The sequence below is a fragment of the Nicotiana tomentosiformis genome, chromosome 2 (assembly GCF_000390325.3).
Source record: "Nicotiana tomentosiformis chromosome 2, ASM39032v3, whole genome shotgun sequence".
NCBI classification, from domain to species: domain Eukaryota; kingdom Viridiplantae; phylum Streptophyta; class Magnoliopsida; order Solanales; family Solanaceae; genus Nicotiana; species Nicotiana tomentosiformis.
The window spans coordinates 91,718,392-91,742,757 of record NC_090813.1 but is presented as its reverse complement, the minus strand read 5'-3'; the positions used below and the strand labels follow the sequence as shown (position 1 = coordinate 91,742,757).

Below are 24,366 nucleotides of genomic sequence, written 5' to 3'. Positions count from 1 at the left end.
TCATTTTTTTTTTCTGCAGATTTTGAAAATAAATTCGTGAAATCTCCATGTCTAAACACAATTTCAACTTTCAAAAATAATTTTTCATCTCATCTTCAAAAATTTATTTTTCAAGTTTTAATCAAATCTATGTCCAAACGATAGCTATATTTCAGATTATTTTTCTTCCTCTTTAAAATATTTTATGTAAAAAAAATACAGTACAGTAGGACCTTTATAAATATTGATTTCACCCATGAGAAGAAGGTGACGGAGTTGCAATGACTATTCAGTTACATTGCACATTTTTCAAGTAGATTATATTGGTTAAACAAATAACAACTAACAGAGCTATTTACCAACCATTTGAACTTCCAAGTTTACCTAATGACATATATACGCGTATGATTACGCCATTTTCATTTAATTAAATCTTTAAAACGGAGTTGAAATATGAAAGCAGGGTATGGGGATAAGGGAGGAGCTTTTGGTCAACTTCAACACGAAAGCGACAATTTTTTTTTGCATATAAAATTAAAGCTAAAATTAAAACTGCCCAACCCAAGTTTGGCTTTTAGAAATTAAGTTAATCTTGTGAGTTAACAAACTACTCTATTTAGGGACCTGGTGTTCCTCCTTAGCTACACTTTCCTCTCAATAATACCAATAATCTTTCTACTACAAGCTTTCTTCTCTTCCCTTAACTCCACTTCCCTTTTTTTTTACATATTCCTTCACTCCTTCATATAATTGTCCTCTTCTCTTGCTTTCAATCATCTATTTAACGTTACTAGTATATTGTAGCTTGCGTTCATATTCAAAGCTTTCTTATTTTGATGTTACACCCTTAAAGAAATTGATAACAATTTGAAGATATTTAAACTCTAGAAATTATGGAGACTGTGTGTGGATTCGAAGGACATGAAGAAGAAATGGAATTGCCCCCTGGTTTTCGTTTTCATCCAACAGATGAAGAGCTTATCACATATTATTTAGCCCCTAAGGTTCTTGATTGCAACTTTAGCGCTAAAGCTATTGGTGAGGTGGATTTGAACAAAGTTGAACCTTGGGATTTGCCATGTAAGTTTTCTGCACTATCCGCCGCGTACAATAGACCCCTAAGGTTCATGATTTCTTGAATATATCCAAATACATATTCTATCTCTGAGTATTTAATTTGTTTTGAAATGCAGGGAAGGCAAAAATGGGTGAAAAAGAGTGGTACTTTTTCTGTATTAGGGACAAGAAATATCCGACAGGGCAGAGGACAAACAGAGCAACAGAAGCAGGGTATTGGAAGGCAACAGGCAAAGATAGGGAGATATTCAGGTCAAAAACATTGGTTGGTATGAAGAAAACTCTGGTTTTCTACAAAGGAAGAGCACCTAGAGGAGATAAAACCAATTGGGTCATGCATGAATATAGATTAGATGGCAAATATTCAGTCCACAACCTTCCTAAATCTGCCCAGGTAAAAAGACCATCAAACACATGCTTTGTCTTCCCTATTTAAGGTTGTTTTCTTGTTGCTCTGCGGATTCAGAATTTAATCTCTATAAGTTCGTCCTTATTTCGTTGAAGATATGAGTTCAGAACATAATATTTATATGAATTGAATCATCCCTTGAATTATTGACAATTTTTTTTTTTTTAATCTTTATCTTTTCCCTTTTTTCTGCAGAATGAATGTGTGATATGCAGAATTTTCAAGAAGAGTTCAGGAGGGAAAAAGATAGCAATCTCAAGTCTAATCAGAAACAACAATATGACAGAAAGTCCACGGTCCTCAAATTTGCCACCATTAATGGAAATGTCACCATATAATAATCAGATTACAACAACAACGAGAAGTAGTGGAGAGACGAGTAATTCTCATGTGACCTGCTTCTCCGATTCAGTGGAGGACCAAAAACCTCAAATACATCATCCTCTGGCTTGTTCCCCTGCTTCTGTTGATTTCCCAAAATACCCTTCAAATATACCAAACCAAGTAATGCAACCCTACGTTGAAAATTTCCAATATGCAGATTCTGGACTGATGCAAGATAATTCTATATTGAGGTTTTTGCTAGAGAACAACAATTACGGGTCAGAATCAAAACAGAACAATCATATGAGAGGTTACGAGGATCATAATGACTTCAATATCAGTTCAGCTGGGCCAGTGGACCTTGATTGTCTCTGGAATTATTGAATTTGATTAGAGTTTGGATAAAACATTTCAGTAGGGACTTTAGCTTTAGCGATTGAAGGCTTGAAATGCAATAGAAATAGTAAAAAAATAGATTGAATGTGGGACAGGGGGCAGAAATTGATGCTATTGTTAGGTCACTGTTTGTGTATAGATTTGGCTCCACTCGAAATAATACAGAAGTTAATTGGTTTGTTAATATCAAAATGTAGTTCAATGTTTCAGGGTTATAAGCATTTGAACGGTTTAGTAGATATGTTTGATAGCCAAGGATCATGTAAAACAATTTTTTTCACTTGAATAATTGATATTTTAGAGTAACAATTTCTTCAGCCCGATGAAGAGATCTTTCTGCTGATTTGTTTTTCTGAAACCTTTTGTTGTTAAATAAAAGCAAACAAATAGTGTAATTTTGACTTGTTATAACAGGTTTCTAGTTATAATATCAAGATTGCTATAAATAACTATTTATTATTGCAAGTTAACTCAAACAAAAAATGGCCTCTTTAATTCTCGCGGCTGTATTTTAATTATATACTTAGTATTAGAAATTTTGATTGTCGTGCTTTCAAAATCTCAGTTAGTTAGGACTTAGGAGGATTCATATTGTATTACATATTAGTTAGAATAGTTGGTTATATGATAGCATCATATGTTGAAGTTTGTGGGATGCACCATTTCGTTGCCCTAGCTCAGCCTCTCGTCATTACACAAGGAGGATTCGTATATGAACTCTTTGCAATTCCTACGGTTAGGCTACCAACCCAGTTATATGGCTCATCTGCAAATTGCAACTTTTTTGTACAGCTACACAAAAGCCATATTTGACATTTTTTTTTGTTTGTTTATATTATGTCATTGTAGTCTTTATTTTCCAGGATAAGGAAATTCGCCGTGGAAACTTTTGTATACTGATAATATGTAATTTCTTTTCCACTATCACGTTAAGAGACCAGCAAAAATAAGTAAATTGTCCATAATAAATCATCTGGTGACCTAAGAAATAACAGGTTAAAAATATATCATAAAGATCAAATTGTATAAGTGAGCTTTGGCAAAAAAGAAAACTATAACTTATGTAGTACTTTTTATTTAATATTTGAATATGTAAATTGTTATTTTAAAAAAATAATGATGACCAATTTAGGTCTAAAACATGAATGGACTATAATTTTAAACGCGGGATATTTAGTTCCCAAATAGATACTTTGTTTATGCTTTCTAGTAAATTTAAAAGGTTGATTTCATAGATGTAATTCAATTTTTATTTTATTGCATTAAAGTTATTAAATTATCACTTTTTGTAAACAAAAAAGTCATTTAAGTTTACCTGCGAAAGTCATTAAACTATTTTTTATAACAAAAAAAATGCCTCTATTTTGTCTAAGTAATACAAAAAAGTCATTAGGAGGAAATAAAGAAACATTTTATAATCCTTAGGCAAAGTTGAATAATTTTTTAAAGAAAATTATCTAGTAATTTGCTGCGATTCTGGGGCAAAGTCGAATAATTTTGTTGTTGCAAAAAATAATTTTGTGACTCTTTTTTAACACTTGAGCAATGTCGAGGTATTTTAGTGTTACATATAATATTTAATGACTTTGCGCAATAAAATAATAATTAAGTGATCATTTATGAATCGAACCAAGTCGATTGCTAATTGGTGTAATTGCAACCTGCTTCTTCTCTATCTCTTACTCTCTCTACACGCACACACGTCACAACTCGTACGAATCTTGATAATTTTCCTTGGTTCAAGCTGTAAGTACTTAACGCTATAGGCATATGGAAAACTAGGAGTCTAGGATCCTATGCTTGAAAATTCAACTATTCCGTACTCAATGGGTAATAAAATATTCGAATTCAGATAGGGTTTTGTTTATTTATTTATTATTTTTATTGTTCTAGTCAGTTGGAGGAATATTTATTGCGATCCCAATGCAAATGGTCTTCTGCAGTTATTTATTCTGGATCTTTATTTTCTCTTTTTGTTTCAAAGTTTGGAATAATTGACGATTTGACTTGTTGTGTATATGTTTATGGATTAAACATGATAATGTAAAATATAATTTTATCCCAATATTTCACGATGACTAACTAATATTGTTTGGTGTAAATACAAGATATTACTGAGTTTTTTTTTTTTTTTTTTTTAACTATAGAATTGGGCTTCGAAAAGAAAATAGGGGTATTATCACTTTTAACCCGTGCTAAAAACTATTTATATCTAATAGCTAAAAAAGTGTATAAAACTTATATAATTTTTGTATATAATATACAGAATGTATATATTTACAAAAAATATACAAATTTTATATATTTTTTCATCTATTATATTTTTACAGCAACTATGCAACAGTGGCGGAGCCACATACACCAAAGGGGTGTCAACCGACACCTCTTCACCAGAAAATTACATTGTATAGCTAGGTAATGTTTTTAAAATATGTATATATATATATATATATATATATATATATATATATTATATAATGACACCTCTTGACTTCTTAATTAGTTTATTTCTTTATATTTTGAATTTCCGCCACTGCTATGCTGTGTCATTTATCCAAGAAACAAAATATGCAACTGAGGCATTTTAGTTTTGAGCAGTGCCCTTGTCATCAATTCTAACTATTTATGAAATCTCGAGATTCCGAGTTTGATGTTATACAGACATCCAAAAAGAGTTTTTTATTTTTATTTTTTATCTTGTGTTACTCAAACAATTTTTGCCTTTAAACGTTTCGTTTGAATGGTCAGTCATTCATTATATTATAATAAAGGTGTTTAACGGGCCGAGTTGACCCGGCTCCGGACCGGTCCAGACCGGTATTAACCTGCATCGGTGGTAGGGGGTCGGGTAGGGCAGGGTTTGGGAGTTAGGGGATTGATCCATTTTTTTTTCGGTTATCCGGACCGGTCAAAACCGGTAAACTAAAATTAATGTTGAACCAGTTAATCGACCCGGACCGGTTCAACGGCTAATTTTTGAATTTTTTTTAAAATCATTTGACCGTCGGCAACGGTTAGCTTCCAATTTGACCATTGCCCAACGGATACTTTGTAAGAATAGCCATTTTTGGGCAATTTGTTTTAAAAAATAACACTTTTAATAATTACTAGCCCTTTGAAAAACTATAAATACACCCCCTCTCTTCTTCATTTTTTCACTCATCTCTCATTTCTCAAACTCAAATTATCAAATCTCAATTGTCATTCTCTCATTCTTCACCTAAATTGTAATCAAGTATTTGGCTATCATTTGTTTTTTGGAATTTAATTTATCGTATTATTTGAAGTTTGAACTTTGAACTTTGAACCATTGACGTTTCTTCGTGGTAACATTGAAGTTACGAAAATCATCAAGTGTTCAATTTATTGCGAAATTCGGTGCACTCTCTCCAACTCTTTCTCTAATTTACTATTTTATTTGTATATTTAATTTTTGTTAGTAATTAAATTTTCCCAATATGTTTAATGCTGCAAAAAGAGTTTGTAATAAGGTTACTAATCGGGGTAATCAGAAAAATGGAAAAAGAGGTACTACTTCAACATCTAGTAGTAATTTAAATGACTCTACACATGTTTTTGAACATCACCTAATAATAATATAGATTATGAACAATTACAGAAAGATTTCGGTATAGAAGATAATGAATTAGAAATTGAAGTTGAGACACTACTTACACCTAGTAGTGTTGGAGTTGGTAGCAGAGGTGGTGGTCGTGGCGCTAATAGTAGACCACCTAAAGTGCATTTAGTCAAGCAAGACAACAACTAGGAGACACCCGCCACTCATTGGGAAGCAATGCATTGGAAGTTTTAGCATATTTCAGAGATTGGATTTGATCGGAACGAAAAAATCAGGGACGTGAAGATGTTGATAAACCAGAAGACGAGGAACTTGGAGATATATTAACACATGGTCACCCATCTAAATTTAACACTCCAGAAGGTGGCCAAGAAGTTCATATTGATTATGAAGAACTTACTAAGGCAATGCAAAACCTTTGAAGTTCTAGATTTTTATTTAATAATTAAATTTTGAATTTACTCTTTTTTCATTAATTTAGTTGTTGTTAAATATAAACTTTAATTTGCAAGTTTGAAATAAGGATTATAAGTGCAATTTTTTTCCATTTTCATTGTATTCTATTATCTTAAATTCTTAATGAAATATTCAAATATTAGAATTTTAAGGCCTTTGAATCCTTTATTCAAACACTCTTTTTATAAGATTATTTTTTTGTTTTATATTTTTACTTTATATTAATATAAATTACGATAGTTATACAAATTATAATTTTTTTTTACATAAACCCGCCCCGGCCCCTTAGGCCCGGAACCGTTCCGGTTTAATTTTTTAACGAATGGGCCCGGACCCGTTAAACCCGATTTATAAAATTCGGTAACCGATCCGAATTGGTGACCGATCGATAACTATTTTTTTCAACCCGGCCCGGCCCACCCCTTTGTCACCTTTATATTATACCCTCCATGAAAGTCTACTGTCCCTCAAATTTAATATTTCTAAAAGTCCAATTATTAGAATGCATACCATATACAATAAAATACTAAATGTTCTGGAAAAAAGAAGAAGATCCAAATTTCAGTATTTAATTACTTGGAAGAATAGTACTTGGTATATTCAATTATTTGTTCCGAACTTGGTATAGTTTATTAACATCCTATATCATTAGCTCAAGGGATTTATTTATTGGTTAAGTGAGATACGCGTCTCCAGAATAATCGTCTTTTGGGATAGATTTATCATACATCATTCTGTCGTGGATTACGAGGCATTAATTTGAGAATTTCGTCCAAATATGCCACTTATATTTTTACTTTGTTTTTTAATTCTCATTCAATTACTTAGTCCAACTCCTACTTTATAATGGATATGCCTCTTTGTTATATTACCTATTTTCAACGATTTGAATCTCCGTTCCCTTTGGAAAAGAAAAATATATACCCAAAAAAAAGGTGGTCATTGCTGATAGATGATATATTACCCACTTAATAATTTTTAACTGCAATAATGTTTGAATTAAGAAAAATTAAAACTATAGCTTGAGCGTTTCACTCGTGGTTTGATACATTGAAGTACTTCTAAAAACAAATCTAGGACTATTTCGACGTGTGAAAGTGCAATTCTGTTATGAATCAGCTCCAACATAATATTGGGCTAAGAAGAGCTATTGGGCCGAGAAGAAGTCAGAGGGCCAGAAGATCTTCAAAAAAGTTAATTTAGGATCCAGGCCCACGAGGTACAATTAGTAACGGTTAAAAGGGGCTAGCGGTTAGCAAGAATTGGTTATGCGAATTGTTATCCGAAAAACACCTCTCCTGGTCTCTCTCTCCCTCGTCTATTTCTCTGTGGCTCTGTCTCCTCATCTACTTTCTTTCTATTACTATTTTCTTAGTTTATGACTATACCCTTTGCATTTCTATTATAATCAGTTTATTTGAAAATTTAATCAAGGCATCGTGTTGTTGAGTTCATAACATTGGTGCTTTCATTGATTTGGACTCCATAGATCTTTACTCTTCTACCGTTGTCAACTATCACCTTAACGTCATCCATAATTTGATGACGGCAATAATAGATAATAACTCTCGTAAGCTCAAACTGCTCGACAAAATGGAGAACAAGTTGTCTGCCTCTTTCGAGACGATTCCTGAAGCTCCAGAGTATACGGATGTGGCTGTGTCTTAGGACGATAAGTACGAATCAGATCAGTTCTCAGCAGCAGAGATTGATTCTAATTTGGATAAAGGACGCTCTAGCCCTGCAAATAATTCCGAAGTACTTATTGAGATGGTGGAAACTGAAATTGACGAGGAGAAAAATTCAAAAGGCTATGACAGCAAGGTGTTTGCTGAAATACCCGATAAGAAAATTGACGAAATATTTCAAACTGTTTCCCCAGTTAAGTGTTATTACCTTGACCTTGTCATGTTTCATAATCCACTAGCACGGTCTTGTATGCTTTCATCTTGTGGTCCCGATCAACTTATCGGCAGAGGTGCATTTGATTACTTTAGTGTTCTTGGTCATGCTAAACTTATATTATCCTTGCATCGATGTCCACCTGATCAATTTAAATTATGCTTTCCATTTGATCCCGGTTCTAGTTTGTTTACCACTTTCCTGGAAACTACAAGAAATGATATATATTGTGGTGCTTTGAGCATATTGAACTATGATAAGTTTATGACATTAACCATGTGGAATTCTTTCATTTCACCTTTGGAACTTCAGTTCAGACGTACAAACAGAGTGCGCAAATATGTTTTCTTAGCACTCAGTCCAGTTAGTCTAGTGCGACATATGTGGATGGGGCGATTGAATGCGCCACTTGAAGAAACTGATCTAGAACATGTCTATACTTTTGAGCTTGAGAAAGCTAGGCGTTGGAAGGGTCTTGAGTTTTTCCTCGTTGGGAAAGGATTATGGACTTGGTATGATCTTCTATAGTCCTATGATGATTGTTGTAGCAGCTCCTCATGCTTATGAGTAACACTGTAGCACCTTTTGGGAAGCTTGAGATCACGGCTATAACTATGCACATGACCGAGACTACCAGCAAGGCCAACTACACCAATACATTGAGCATTAGAAGTCTTGGAAATAGTGTGATGAAGAAGATATTTGCCGATAATTCTGATCCGCATTCACCTTCTGATCTTGACAATATTGCCAATGATATTTTTAGAACCGAAAGCTCCTTTGGATCTTATATCCCTAGAGCTATTATTGGTAGGGTCAAGATGACATTATCTAGTGGAAAAGTTAGTGGAAATATGTTTTTGAAATATTATTCCTCGGGTGGCTTGCAAGAAGGAAATAATATTTTCTTATCTTGTGCCATATCTGATATGTTTAGCATACGGGGTGCTTGGTTAATTTTTAACAAAATGCCAGGGAAATTCCCACTAAGGTGGAATATAATTGATGCTTATACTCCCTATGGTTAACTGAAAAGGCCTTTGAACCTTTGGAGTTCATGGGTAACAAAGCAAGGATACCTAATTATGACCTTCGTATAGCCGGAGCAATTGTTTCACTACATAGCCTAATGCATCTACAGATTATGTTGCAGGATTTTGTAAGAACAGGAACCTATTGTGTTGCAAAGAATGAGAACCATATTTCATTACGTAGTTTGGTAATATTTTTTGTTGGTGTTGGTAGTGGCATATTATCCTTAATTGTAGTTCAGGTTGGTGCAAATCATGTCTCTGCCATAGAGGCATATCAAATGGTGGCATATGCACAAAAACTTATTGCTGAAAATTCGTCTGTGAAGCAATATTTGACCTTACTCAAAGGAAAGGTTGAATTATTGAAAATAAGTTCCATGGCTGGAGTAATTCCTCAATCACTGGTTTATCGGATTGTCCCAATGCTTAAGTTTCTTGGTATTCAACTAGACGTTCGGTCCCAGATGTCGTTGTTCATTGCACCTATGGCTTGCTTATTACTTGTGGCTTGATATAATGGTGAATTAGATCTTTCTACTGCTCGATTGTTGTCATCATTGACTAGTTGGGCTCAACAGTCTTCATGTGAAATTAACAGGGTGCTCTATGGTTGGCAAAGCTCTAAAAGAAAGGCAGAAAGTCAAAACTCCTTATCTTGAAGCAGTAAAAACAGTAGCAGCCATCTTTCCTCAACAATATTGCCTTACAAGGTTCTTAGTGAGGATGTGAGTATTGTTATGAATCAGCTCCAACTTAATATTGGGTTGAGAAGAGCTATTGGGCTGAGAAGAAGCCAGAGGGTCAGAAGGTCTTCAAAAAGGTTAATTTGGGATTCAGGCCTACGAGGTACAATTAGGAACGATTAAAAGGGGCTAGCGGTTAGCAAGAAGGGGTTATGCGAATTGTTATCTAGAAAACTCCTCTCTCCTGGTCTCTCTCTCCCTCGTCTATTTCTCTCCGTGGCTCTATCTCATCATCTCCTTTCTTTCTGTTACTATTTTCTTAGTTTATGAATATATCCTTTGCATTTCTATTATAATCAGTTTATTTGGAAGTTTAATCAAGGCATAGTGTTGTTGGGTTCATAGCAAATTCACTCTAAGGGTAATTTATTTTTCTTTTAATTTAGTAAATGGCTAGAGAGAGAGTGGAAAATGGAAGTATGAATGCATGGGTTTCCGTATATATAATAGTATATACACAATGAATTTAAATTCTATATTCTAATAGTGTAAATTTTTTTGTACACTATCAATAAATTTTAACAATTGATCTTACTAATTTTGGTAAATTATCAATAAATTTACTGTCATTATCTATAAGATTTGATTGTGCAAATAATATTAACACATTAGCGCATAAGAAGTTAAAAATCTTCCATAATATATGATTTTGCTCGACATGAAATGAAAGAAAAAGACAGATGAAGAGAGACAAAGCAGCATTCTGCGAATTCACGTGATCAATTGTTTTTTGTTGCAGCAACTAACAACAATTATCGGCTAATATCATGATTTCTCCTTTTATCCTTCCTTTAACTAATGCCTAGGTCGAGGGATATGGATTCACGTGAACCCATATTCATCTCCCTAAATCATATATAATAATATTAAATTTATTTAAAATTATTTAAATATATGTGTGAACTCATGCTCAAAGATTTCTATGGTGCAATTATAATTGGGTGCACATTTACAAGTAAAATTGATAGTTCAAACTCCTCTCTAAACGGTCTTGACTTCGACAAGAAATATAGATATATATATATATATATATATATGTGAAAATTACTAAAATTTCAAAAATAATATAATTTTGAACTTATAATTTAAAAATTATGGTGAGTTCATGACAAGAAACTAAAGTTAAACCCGTTAAATACAAATTCTAGATGCACTTCTTCATAACAGTGCATTCATTCTCTTGAAATCCTGGATCCGCCTCTCTGTCATTCCCTAATATTTTATTACATGTACATTTGACAGTTGACACTAGCTTTCATGTAACAGAATCAACTCATCTTTTATCGAAAACACATCATTTAAGTCCGGAGTAGATTCACGAGAGAATTCTGTCCTATCCTAAAGGAAACCATACCTTTGACAATTTAAACATTAGAATTTAGTGCTACCGAGCTCTAGGCCTATATATTTGCACAGTGACAAGCAAACATACTCCAATTTTTATGGACAAAGGCAAAGTCAAAACATAGATTATGTTCATAGAAAATGCAATTCATTTGTTTATCACACACAACGAAGATAAAACAAGTATATTAGTAACTAAAAACAGCGTAGGAAATGTGAATGAGCAGGCATTTTGGGGAAGAAAGCAAAGAATAAAAAAGGAAAACTTCATGACGAAAGTGAGATAAATCTTCACTAACAAGTAACAACCCTGAGACGACAGCGTTGGGCTGACCTATAGGCCCACAGGAGATGAGCCCACCTTCCTTCTTTGTTGGATTCCTCAACATCTCAACGGAAAACGTCATAGGTGGGGCTCACATATACCGATTAAATGTAGAAATCAGATGACACGTAATGACTATGTGGGCCAGGTGGTCTTTTCGCCAATACGTCATCTGATTTTTCACCCAATTATTGTGCCGTAGTTGTTTGAGCCACGTGCCTCCTCTCATACTTCTAGAAGAAAATAATAGTAACATGTTTTAATTAGAGAGAAATTTTGTGTTTTTATACCTGTATGGGTCAAAATCTGCTTTCATTAAGATTTGATACGAAGTGATATCATGGAAAGTGATATGGCCGAGGTCGATTAGTAGAAAACGGAGCTTGTAGCCGAAGAGTCAATAACGACCGAGGTCGAATATGAAGGGCAGTACTAACGGCTAGTTTTCGAAGTAGAATATTCTCTTGAATATTCTATGGTGTCCGTACTTTTAGGGTTGATTGAGGAATGTTCCATATAAATAGAAAAAAAGAAAGGGAGGTAATATTCTGTGATAAGAACATTCTTTGAAAAATAGACTTTCTCTCTAAATAAAAGACAATCACTGCCTTTCTAAAAAGATTCGATTGCCTATTATTCCACGTTTTTTCCATTAGATCCAAGAAGGGTCCCAATATTTTAATATTTGTCTATCATTCATCATTGTCAGAAAGAAGAATCATCCACCTCATTCAATATTAGGTGAATCATTCTCCTTATTTACTTTAATGTCATTTATCGTTATTTATTGCTTAATATTCCCCCATCATTAATGATCTTGAAACATTGAATGCACATAACATTTAATCTTCTCTCAACACTGCTCTTGCGTTATTGGTGTTAAATCGATTATAGATATGAAGTTATTATCATTGACTATGTTTAGCCCTTCGTCATACAAAATTAATTAGTTTAATCAAAAGTCAACATTTTTTGGTCAAATAATTTGGCGCTATCTGTGGGGATACTCTAGTTAAATATTTTGTTTCTTCTAGATCTATAACTGGCATAGTTAAAATAAAATAAAAATAAAATAAAAACTTCTACTTCCTTGTACACCTAGATCTGACATATCAGGTAAGGGAGAAGAAAGGATGAAGGTAGTGGTTGATCTCACTACCAACCTCTTAAACACCATCAATGAGGTCTCCGAAACAGAAGGCGAAGGCATAACGCCTGAAACCTCTCCCCGACGAAGTGGATCACCCCTCCCTCACGGCAGTATCACAGCACCCCGCGGTAAAGAAGCTTCCACGTCCACAGCGAAAGAGGCTCCACCAGCGGTGAAGAAGCTACTCGAAGCTTGGCAGACAAATATGTTGACTGGCATCCTCAATAAGGCCACTCAGGAGGCAGTTAGAGAAAATGCAAGGACTTGCATTGCACCAGCAACGACCAAGCAACACGACCCTCTCCCTTCAGTAACAGGTATCACTCACAATATTAATAATGCAGGTAACGACACATTCACGACCATTCTAAGGAAAATGAAAGAAATGAAAAATGAAAACAAAATGCTTCGGGATCAAATGCGCGAACACCAAGAAAGAGTTGATAAAATATCGGGTGCCCCAAAACTCTTGCCAAAAAGAGACGCTGGTCGATTCGTCGAGTAACCCTACAGTGATGAAGCCGCCCCACATGCCATACCCAAGACGTTCAAGATGTCGCCTTATCTGAAAACTTATGACGGTACGACCGACCCCGAAGATCATGTAACTCACTATATCACTGCAGTAAAGGGCAATGATCTCGCCAAAGAACAAGTCTCCTCCATCTTGTTGAAAATATTCAGTGAGACCCTTACCTGAGGAGTATTGACTTGGTATTCACAGCTGCCCGTGCGCTCCATTGAAACATTCGAAGAGATGGTCGACAAGTTCGTAGCGGCCCATGCTGGGGATAAAAAGGCGGAGGCAATAGTGAACGATATATTTGCCATTAAGCAATCACGCGGAGAGGGATTGAGGGGCTTCCTCGCTTTATTCAACAGAGTAAGGATGAACTTACCGAATGTATCGGAAGGAATGGCTGTAGTAGCTTTCCAGAACGGGCTGAACATAAATAGCTCGAGGGCTACCAGAAAATTATTAAACCGGCTTATGAAATATCCTCCAACCACTTGGGATGAAATACACGACGCCTACTATGCTGAGGTCCGTGCCGACGAAGACGGCCTGAATGGGCCAACTCATCGGTTGACTTCAGTACAAGCCGAAACCAGGAATGATCGAAGAAATAATGCCAAGAGAGATCTTGCAGCTCCACGATCCAACCGAGAAAGGCATCGGCCATATGTCAGAAGCGCCATCATGCCCCTCTGCTGCCACGAAGAGGGCCCATCTAGGCTAAAGACAGGGACTCACCGGAACGAGAGAAGTATGCCCCATTTACTATCCGCTCATAAATTTTGTGTGTCACCCTAAGAAATAGTCTATGCATTGGAGAAGCTCGGACCAAAAGTAAAGTGGCCACAAAAGATGAGGTCGGATCCAAGCACTAGAAAATCAGATGCTCTCTGCGAGTTCCACCAAGAGCGAGGTCACAAAATTGAGGACTGCATCGCTCTAAGACACGAGGTCGTGAACATGCTTCATCAAGGACACCTCAAAGAATTGTTGAGCGGCCGAGGAAGGACCAACTTTGCCCTAGGACGTGAACAATGCCAGGGACCGCCGAAATCACCCTCACCGACTCGCACCATTTAAATGATCATCGGGGCGGCGACGATGTTTCGATCAATAACGTAAAGTTTGCCACAACCCACAAGCTCAAAAGATCAATCACTCATGAACGGTATGACAAACTCGAAGAAAGTATCATCTTTGATAAGTTAGATACCCACGGTTTGGTTTTCCCTCACGATGATGCCCTCGTTATCACTTTACGAATATTAGATATAGATGTAAGATGCATTATGGTGGACGATGGGAGTGGCGTGTGCATTTTCCATCCTCAAGTACTTGCACAAATGAAACTCGAGGATAAGATAGTACCGCACTGCATCACGCTAACAGGTTTTAACAATTCAGTTGAACGAACATCTGGAGAAATCACACTTCCCGTCCTGGCCAGCGGTGTCACTCTAGAAACCACATTCCACATCATGGACCATGATACGGCGTACAACGCCGTAATAGGTCGACCTTGGATACACGCCATGTGGTATATCCCTTCTAACTTGTACCAAGTTATCAAATTTCCAACCCCATGGGGGAGTATTCAGTATACGAGGAGAATAACGCACATCTCGAGAATGCTATCGCATCACCCAGGATTGTACATACACCCAACAAATGAAGGGAAAAACAGAGGATACACAGCAATTAACTGTGTCGAGGTCGAGCTATGATGAAAAGGCGGACGTCATCAGAGATCCCGAAATAATAGACACCACGGGATTAACCGTAGAATACCTCGACTCCATCCAACTTGATAAAAACGACCAAAGCAAGAAATCCTACGTCGACCGCATGCTTCAAGAACCAGGTAAATACCGTCAATTCTTAACTGCTAACGCGGACTTGTTTTCTTTTTCCCATGCAGACATGCCAGGTATCCCGAATGAGGTCGCCACACACAAGTTGAACGTCGACTCGTTCTACCCCCGGTAAGGTAGGTTAGGCAAAATTTCAATTCCACAATAAATGATGCAGTCCGCGAGGAGGTCGGAATATTGTTAGAAAACGGCTCCATCAGGGAATCAAAATATCCCCAGTGGGTCGCCAATATGGTCATGGTAAAAAAGAAGAACGGAAAGTGGTGGATGTGTGTAGACTTCACAGATTTAAACAAAGCATGTCCCAAAGATTCATTCCCGCAACCTCACATTGACCAGCTCATTGACGCAACGGCCGGGCATGAACTGCTGAGCTTCTTAGATGCCTACTTGGGCTACAATCAGATCCTTATGGAAGAGGAGGACCAGGAGAAGACCACATTCATCACCCACCAAGGAACGTACTGCTACAGGGTGATGCCCTTCGGACTGAAAAACATGGGGGCTACATACCAAAGGTTGGTGACCAAAATGTTCAAAGACCAACTTGGCAAGACCATGGAAGTCTACATATATGACATGTTAGTCAAGTACAAAAAGAAAGAAGACCACATCGACCACCTGAAATAGGCCTTCGACATATTCAGGCGATATGGGATGAAACTAAACCCTGAGAAATGTGCGTTCAGCGTAACTTCAGGAAAATTCTTGGGCTTCCTAGTATCACAAAGAGTCATCGAGGTCAATCCCGACCAAATCAAAGCCATTGAGGGAATACCAGAACACTTAACCAGCAAAAAACAAGTTCAGAAGCTAACCAGCCGCATCGCTGCCTTGTCGAGATTTATCTCACGATCATTTGATAGATGTCACAAGTTTTTCGGCATGCTCAAGAAGGACAACGGCCTCCTATGGACATCCGAGTGCATTCAAGCCCTGAAGGAGTTAAAAGCCTACCTATCATCGCCACCGTTGCTTGCCAAAGTAGAACCAGGGAAACGTCTGCTCGTCTACCTCTCCATATCCGAAGTAGCGGTGAGTGCGGTCCTAGTCCGAGAAAACAAAGGCACACAATCTCCTATCTATTACATTAGCAAAACCCTAGTCGACGCCGAGACGAGGTATCCCCACCTCGAAAAACTGTCCTTGGCCTTGGTCATAGCTTCACGAAAGCTTAGACCTTACTTCCAATGCCATACGATCTTGGTAATCATAACTTTCCCCTTGAGAAGCATCTTGCATAAGCCCGAGCTATCAGGAAGATTAGCTAAGTGGGCTATAGAATTTAGCGAGCATGATATCACATATCAACTGCGGACGACGATAAAATCACAAGTCCTCGCCGACTTCAACGCAAAAATAATGCCCGAAGTCGAAAACGAAGTCGCTCACGCTTCTCCCCGAACACAAGATCTATGGATTTTGTACACCGACGACACCTCCAATGCATCAGGGGCCTGACTGGGACTTGTACTCAAAGTCAGACAGGCAAAGTGGTTTGCCAGTCCATAAGGTGCCCGGACATGACTAACAATGAGGCCGAGTATGAGGTCGTAATTGTAGGGTTAAGGCTAGCACTCAAGTACGGGGCGAGGCGGGTCATCCTACGCTGCGACTCTCAACTCGGCGTCACCCAAGTCATAGGGACTTTCCAGATCAAAGAGCAAAGGTTACAAAAATACCAGGCCGAGATATGCAGGCTATTGCCCGAGTTCGACGAGTGCCAGTTCGACCAAATCCCTCGAGCACAAAAGATCGAAGCAGACGGCCTCGCCAAAATTAGCGGCAGCAACTAATAGCATAACTGGAGAAGGAAACGTGGTCACCCTCCTCCACTCATCGAAAGATCAAATTGAGGTAAGGACCATAAATCTAACCTGGGACTGGCACAACCGTATTGTTACATACTTGTAGTATATCGTACTCCCAGATGATAAAAAGGAAGCCAAGAAGCTTCGGATGCAAGTGGCCAGGTACAACATAATTCATAACGGCCTATATAAAAGGACGTATGGTGGCCCCCTAGCAAAATGCTTAGGCATGAATCAGACGCGACGCGTATTGGAAGAAGTCCATGAAGGCCACTGCGGAGCTCACTCAGGCAATCGAGCTCTGGTCAGATGTCTCATACAGGCAGGTAACTACTGGCCTACCATGATAAAAAGGCCACAGACTTCGTAAAAAAATGCGAACAATGCCAAAAATATTCCCCAATGATCCATCAAGCGGGCGAGCATCTCTACTCGGTCACCTCCCCTTGGCCTTTCATCAAATGAGGAATGGACATCGTCGGCCCCCTCCCTGCGGGGCGAGCTCACGTACGATTTCGTTTGATTTTAACTGACTATTTTTTAAAATGGGTAGAAGCAGGAGCATTCGCCCAAATACGCGAACATGAAATGATCGCCTTCATATTGTGTGCTGCTTCGGACTCCCCAAAGAGATCAGTTGCGACAACGGACCCCAATTTACGAGCAAAATATCGTCGATTTTTTTGAGAAGTGGCATATCAAAAGAATACTCTCCACACCATACCACCCCGGGGGAAACGGGAAAGCAGAATCCTCCAACAAATCAATACTAAACATTATGAAGAAAAAGCTTGAGGACACCAAGGGATTATGGCCGGAGCTGTTACCATAAGTGCTTTGGGCCTATCGCACAATGCCAAAGATGAGTACAGGAGAGACATCCTACTCTTTGGTCTATGGAACTGATGCGGTAATACCAGTCGGAGAGCCCAGTTTGCGATACTCCCATGAGAGCGGGCCGAGAAACGATGAAAGTAGAAGGCAAGAGCTCGACGAAGTTGAAGAACGGAGAGATATGACCTTCATAAGGATGGTCGCCAAAAAATAGCAGGCAAAATGCTATTTTAACAAAAACGCCAAGATCAGACCACTCAAAGTCGGGGACTACGTGCTCAAGGCCAAAACACAAGCAAGTAAAGACCTGCGGAAAGGAAAACTAGGGACGAATTGGGACGGCCCATACAAAATCGTGGCAGTAGCAAATAATGGGTCATTTCAACTAGAAACAATGGAAGGAAAACTACTGCCAAACAAATGGAACGTCGTCCACCTCAAGTATTTCAACTTTTAAGAAAAAACGTCCTCCAAGTCACACTCTTTTTCCTTCACTTGAGTTTTGTCCCAATCGGGTTTTATCGAGGAGGTTTTTAACGAGGCAACAAGGGAGACCCTTCCAAGTCAAAATGCAAACAGAAAGAGACACCAGATGGTTAGTTCATTGCCCAACCTCTCAACGCGTCTCCAGGTCACCCAATAAAGGGACTAGATAGACTGGGACTGGAATGCCTACCCGAAAAACATGTAAATTTCTCCAAGTATGAGCAAAACACAAATGTATGAAGTCCGCCCATGTTCTCGCCAGAACAACATCGCATCAATATCAATCCGTCCCCGGGACACAATTAATTAAACTACATTCGACCTCGTTCAAATTAAACTCACATTCGACCTTGTTCGAATTAAACTACATTTGACCTCGTTCAAATTAACTCACATTCGACCTCGTTCGAATTAACTCACATTTGACCTCGTTCGAATTAAACTCACATTCGAACTCATTCAAATTAAACTACATTCGACCTCGTTCGAATTAAGTCACATTCGACCTCGTTCGAATTAACTCACATTCGACCTCGTTCGAATTAAACAACATTCGACCTCGTTCGAATTAAACTACATTCGACCGCGTTCGAATTAACTTACATTTGACCTCTTCGAAATAACTTGCATTCGACCTCGTTGGAACTAACTCGCATTCGGCCTTGTTCGAATCGACTCATATTCCACCTTATTTGAATCGACTCACATTCAACCTCGCTCGAACCAACTCAATACAGGTTATGTTCGACCTCGTTCGAAATAACACCTGCTAATCCACGACCATAGACAAAACCAAATTTATATGATTAAAACGATATTTCTTACTTCAAATATATTCCTTACAAAGGCTAAAACAGATGCCAGCAAAAGTATGTACAAGAATTACAAGCAAAAGAAAGAAAAACAACTATGTGTTACCTAACTGAGCAGCACCATCTACACCCATTTCTCCATCTTCACCGACGGGATACTCATCATCGTACCAGGCATCCTACTCAATCATTTCCACGTCTTCCTCAGCATAACCATCTTGTGGTGTGGCGGGGGTCATAGCCATAAGCAAACCGAACTTCACGTGACTTAGCACGTGCATTTGCTTAGTCGGCTTCCGAAACAGCCGTCGTCCCCATCAGATCCCTAAATATGTCCAGCTGGGCCTCGGCGTGAATCCATTCCTCATACAGATCCCGAGGAACATCAGGAAAAGCAGTACGGGAGAAGGATGGTTGCGCCAATAACTGTGCCTTCTCGGCCTTGAAGGCAACAACTCGATCACTAAGGTCTGTAGTATCTTTTTCTAACTCCCTAATCCGCTCATCAAGCCGCTCTTATCTGAGCCTAGACATCTCCATGGCGCAATCCCGTTTAGAACGAATAACACATATCACGTCCTCTAAAGATGCATCTCTATGCGCAGCTGATAACTGGGCCGACTCCTCCCACTCCAAATCCGCTACCTTCTCGGCAACCTCTCCATTCAAAACGGCCACTCGAAGTTGACACTCCTCAAGCTCGGCACACAGCGAGATCACATGGGACTGAAGGTCAGCGCACTGGGCCTTAACCACCCTACTCACTTTGATCTCCTCCTATTTGTCTTTCAACATCCCCTCGAGCTCACTACATTTTCCGATGACCTTCATCAATTCGTCATGCTTCTCCTTTAGCTCGTTTCGGAGGGCCCGGAAGTTGCTACTACCGCCAACTCGCCAGCAAAGCTCACGGTGTTTATCATGATATTCGTGATATTTCCTCTCCATTTTTTGGAAGATAGCCTTACGCCTCTCCTCTCGACGAGAACTTTCAATCTCCAAGATCACAATCTGAAAAGAAAGCAAGAGCGGTTAAGAACAAAGTCAAAATCAACATAAAAAATGAATAACAGAATACCAAACATATCCTAAGAACAAGGCCAGCTATGCTCTTCGACAAAGTGGAATCCTTCAGCTTCTCGAGGTTCTTACCCTCCACATCGGAACAGAGTAGACCAAGAGAAAGGACCACGTCCTCTGTATCAACTATTAGGTCCCGGTCCAAAGGGATCACAATGGTTCGCGTGCTCCCTTCCAACCTCACCTCAAGCCGGGTAAGTCCTTCCCCCATCATCCTAACTTCCTCGGCGTCCATATCGGATCCCATCTCATAATCCTCTTCGGCAACACTTTTGCCCTTGTTGTCAATCCGATAGGAAGGGACCTCGGTCGGTAAAACGATCGACGTCTCACCCCCTTGTGAGGCATCGGGTATCCTCGCCTACGACCCTTCAAAACTCGTTCTGGCCTCAAGGAGCAAAGTCTCCCTCGAACCCCGACTGCGGCGGGATCGTGGACGGTTTCTCGGCACCAACTCAAAGATCTATAGTCGTCGTTTCTCTGATGACAAAATTATCCATCACTGAATTTCCCACGCGGACACTTCCTTTGCTGATACCGACAGATCGCCTCTTGCGGCAAAGCAGATTATCATCAGTCGGCGATGATCCTTCCTCATCGTCCTCGTCAACTAGATGATGTATAGGCAAAGTTGAGGCACCGTCGCAGTAGTCGACGATCGAGCAGGTCTCACCGCAGCAATAGGAACAGAAACGGCTTTCCTCTTATGGAATGCCTAAGCAGGAGCTTTTCGCCTCTTCGAAGACCCTCCTGCAAAAGTGATTAGAACGGCAACTATTAAAGCCATGACGAACACGCGACCACAAGGCCAGAACGGTATAAGTAAAAAGTCACTATATGAACGGACAAACTCACCGGTCGCTGAAAGCTTGGGCCCGAACTTCTAGAAAAAGGTCGTCCACCCACGAATCCCTACTGTGTGGGGGAAAATCCGGCTAACTCATTCATGAATATCCACGACCAATGGAGGGTGCTTGGTCTCAGCTGAAGGAGAAAAAGACAGAACGGTTAGACTATGACCAGAACGAGCAAAATAAGCACTTAGTGAAAATACTTACGAGCGTAATTCCACGCCTCAGAAAATCCATTCGCGTTCGCCACCACGTCCTCAGTCTTTGCAAAGAAGTAATTAAATAATGATTTGCTTTATCGTCCTTCTTTACTACCAAACTTTTGCCTCCACGGTGATGAAGGTGCAACATCGTCTCTCTATAAAAACTCAGCGCGAAAAGGTGCATTAGGTGGAGAAGAGAGACCCCACAGTCAGCCAATTCTGCGTACTTTGTCAGCATGAGGATGAGCTTGTAGATATAAGGAGAAAGCTGATTCGGGCAGACACCGTAGTAGCGGCAGAACTCTCATGCAAATGGGAGAATGGAAAATGAATAGCCCTCGTAGAATGGATATGCATAGAACACGCAATATCTAGGGCGATGAATCTATACCAAATCGCGTCCAGCCGGGACCAGATCGATGTGGACTGGAATTTTGAACTTCGCCCTGAAATTAGCAAGGGCAGCCGCGTCCATCTTAGACTCTACGGCCTCAGGGTCATCCTCGGGTAGCTTTGAGAAGTCAGTTATAGCCTTATCGCTACAGGAAATTATTTCCTCCACCATAGGAAAGCTTTCATCTTCTATAGTAATGGTAGCCCCACCGTCATGGGGAGCCATGTACACTGCCAAAGGAGCAGGATTAGGTATCCCCCCAGAACTGAAAGACACATTAACCATTTGTGTTTATGAATAGAGGGGTGCAAACGCAAAAGTGTCGAGTAGCAAGAACCACCGAAATCGGTAAAGGCAGGAGAATGAACTAAGGTCAAGAAAGTAGAGATTTTGATTGAGGAAAAAGAGGGTATGAAAATCCGATTTTTAGAAAGCAAAGAGTGAACCTAAGAATTGAATATACCCATTTATAAGGGTTAGGGCATCAATACTGAGGAAGCAAACCGCAGTTGCCTAGCTCAAAAATCGAAGCGGTAGAGGCATAGAAAACGACACAGGGTATTGGAAAAACGCGTAATAATGATGCATGATGACATGGTGTCACGATGAAATGTCGTGACCCTAGGTTGTGGATCACAAAAGGCCACGTTATCATCCCGTCTGAAGCGCTGCTACTCGACCTGTTCATATAAAACTTCTCAAGCTTGACAGACAAAGTCCGCTCATCGAGGTCGCCCAAGGCCGACATCAATAAGCATAGGGACTTGTGTGAGTCAAAATCTGCTTTCATTAAGATTTGACACGAAGCGATATCGTGAAAAGTGATCTGACCGAGGTCGATTAGTAGAAAATGGAGCTTGTAGCCGAAGAGTCAATAACGGTCGAGGTCAAGTATGAAGGGCAATACTAATGGCTAGTTTTCGAAGTAGAATATTCTCTTGAATATTTTATGGTGTCCGTACTTTTAGGGTTGATTGGGGAATGTCCCATATAAATAGAAAAAGAGATAGAGAGAGAAATATAGGTAATATTCTCTGATAAGAACATTCTTTGAAAAGCAGACTTTCTCTATAGATAAAAGACAATCACTACCTTTCTAAAGAGATTTAATTGCCTATTATTCCACGCCTTTTCCATTAGATCCGAGAAGGGTCCCAACAATCTAATATTTGTCTATCATTCATCATTGTCAAAAAGAAGAATCATCTACCTCATTCAATATTGGGTGAATCATCCTCCTTATTTACTTTAATGTCATTTATCATTATTTATTGCTTGATATTCCCCCATCATTAATGATCTTGAAACATTGAATGTACATCACATTTAATCTTCTCTCAACACTACTCTTGTCATTATTGGTGTTAATTGATTATAGATTTGAAGTTATTATCATTAACTAGGTTTAGCCCTTCGTCATACAAAATTAATTAGTTTAATCAAAAGTCTATATTTTTTGGTCAAACAATACCTATTCTGCTACTAGAAGAAACCCTAAGTACACACCTATAATGGTGTTTTGTTACTAAGAAGAAGAAGAAACCAAACGACTTTTGGATACATAGAACATGAATACAATGAAGAAAGCAGTAGCGAAGCTCCTGGATACATGGGACACAAATACAACAAAGAAGAAAGCAGCAACGAAAAAGAAGAGAAAAACATATTTGAAATTACTCAAAAATTAATTATCAGTTAAACTTTTAAAGAAAATAAGTATATGTTAAATGGGGTGACTAAATACGGTGTCCCGTGAAACTTTTACGCAAATTAACACACGGTTTGTCAGACTCACTCGGAAGAAAAACGAATTTGGATGTTCACGAGCTTAGGAGAGAAAGGATGGGCCGTTTCTCCGTCTTATGACATCAGATGAGGCCGACATATTAAACTGGCCCACATGCCATCGAATTACATTTTTATGGCCCATAATGCACCCAAATGGCTTCCTAAGCAAGAAAAAATAGACAATCGAATGTACCACAGGTTTCAAATTTATAAGTCTCAGTCCATCATTATTTTGCTTGTTTCTTGTTTTTTTCCCCTTTTTTTTAATCTCTTTTAAACAAGTTCACATGTTACATCTACCGTTTCATAAAGTTCGAATATTAACTTAGCAAAATGACAAGAAAACCTAGGTAGCCACTAGCCACATTCTTCCTTACTATACACGCCTTCCCGCATTACTTTTTTACTATTGTGACAATCTCCTTTTATCTTTTTATCTTATTTAAATTTTTCAATCAAACACAAGATAGAATAATCTCACTTACGGTTTGAATATAGTAATAAAATTCTTCACTGATATGAAAGAGGATTCTTGTAGGACGAAAACTAATACAGAGAAGAGTTTAAGAATGCTAAAACTTACGTTGGATGCTGTCCAGCATTCTATTTATAATACCAAGTTATAGTAAATATAGCAAAGCAATACAATTACATTACATAAACATTACAAAGTTATCACATCCTAACATTCATATCTATCGTCAAAGGTTGAAGTAATGAAACTGAATTAAACCTTGTACAGCATAATCCGATTCATCTATTCTTCGTGTAATACCTTTTATCCCAATATACAATGTACTACTAATACAAGATTGTCACAACACCGATTGGGCTCCACTGACTTTCAAAAGCCCAATATGGAGTGCAGCCCATACTATGTTTTTCAGGAACTCTAATTGTGAGCTACAAATAGTGTAAAACGGGGCGCCCTATTTGGTCGGCCCCATTTAACCTGTACCAACTTTTTAATATTTTTTAAACTTGTACTCACGGTTTAAAC

General features: G+C 38.6%; 1 protein-coding gene across 1 annotated transcript; it reads left to right on the top strand.

Annotated features, from left to right (window-relative positions):
- Positions 1 to 594: 594 nt before the first annotated feature.
- On the top strand, positions 595 to 2,377 carry LOC104102894 (NAC domain-containing protein 92). The gene is made up of 3 exons (XM_070195764.1): positions 595 to 1,059; positions 1,173 to 1,450; positions 1,661 to 2,377. Exons 1-3 carry the CDS (start codon positions 873 to 875, stop codon positions 2,171 to 2,173), a joined length of 978 nt encoding a protein of 325 aa, XP_070051865.1. The 5' UTR covers positions 595 to 872; the 3' UTR covers positions 2,174 to 2,377.
- Positions 2,378 to 24,366: the final 21,989 nt, after the last annotated feature.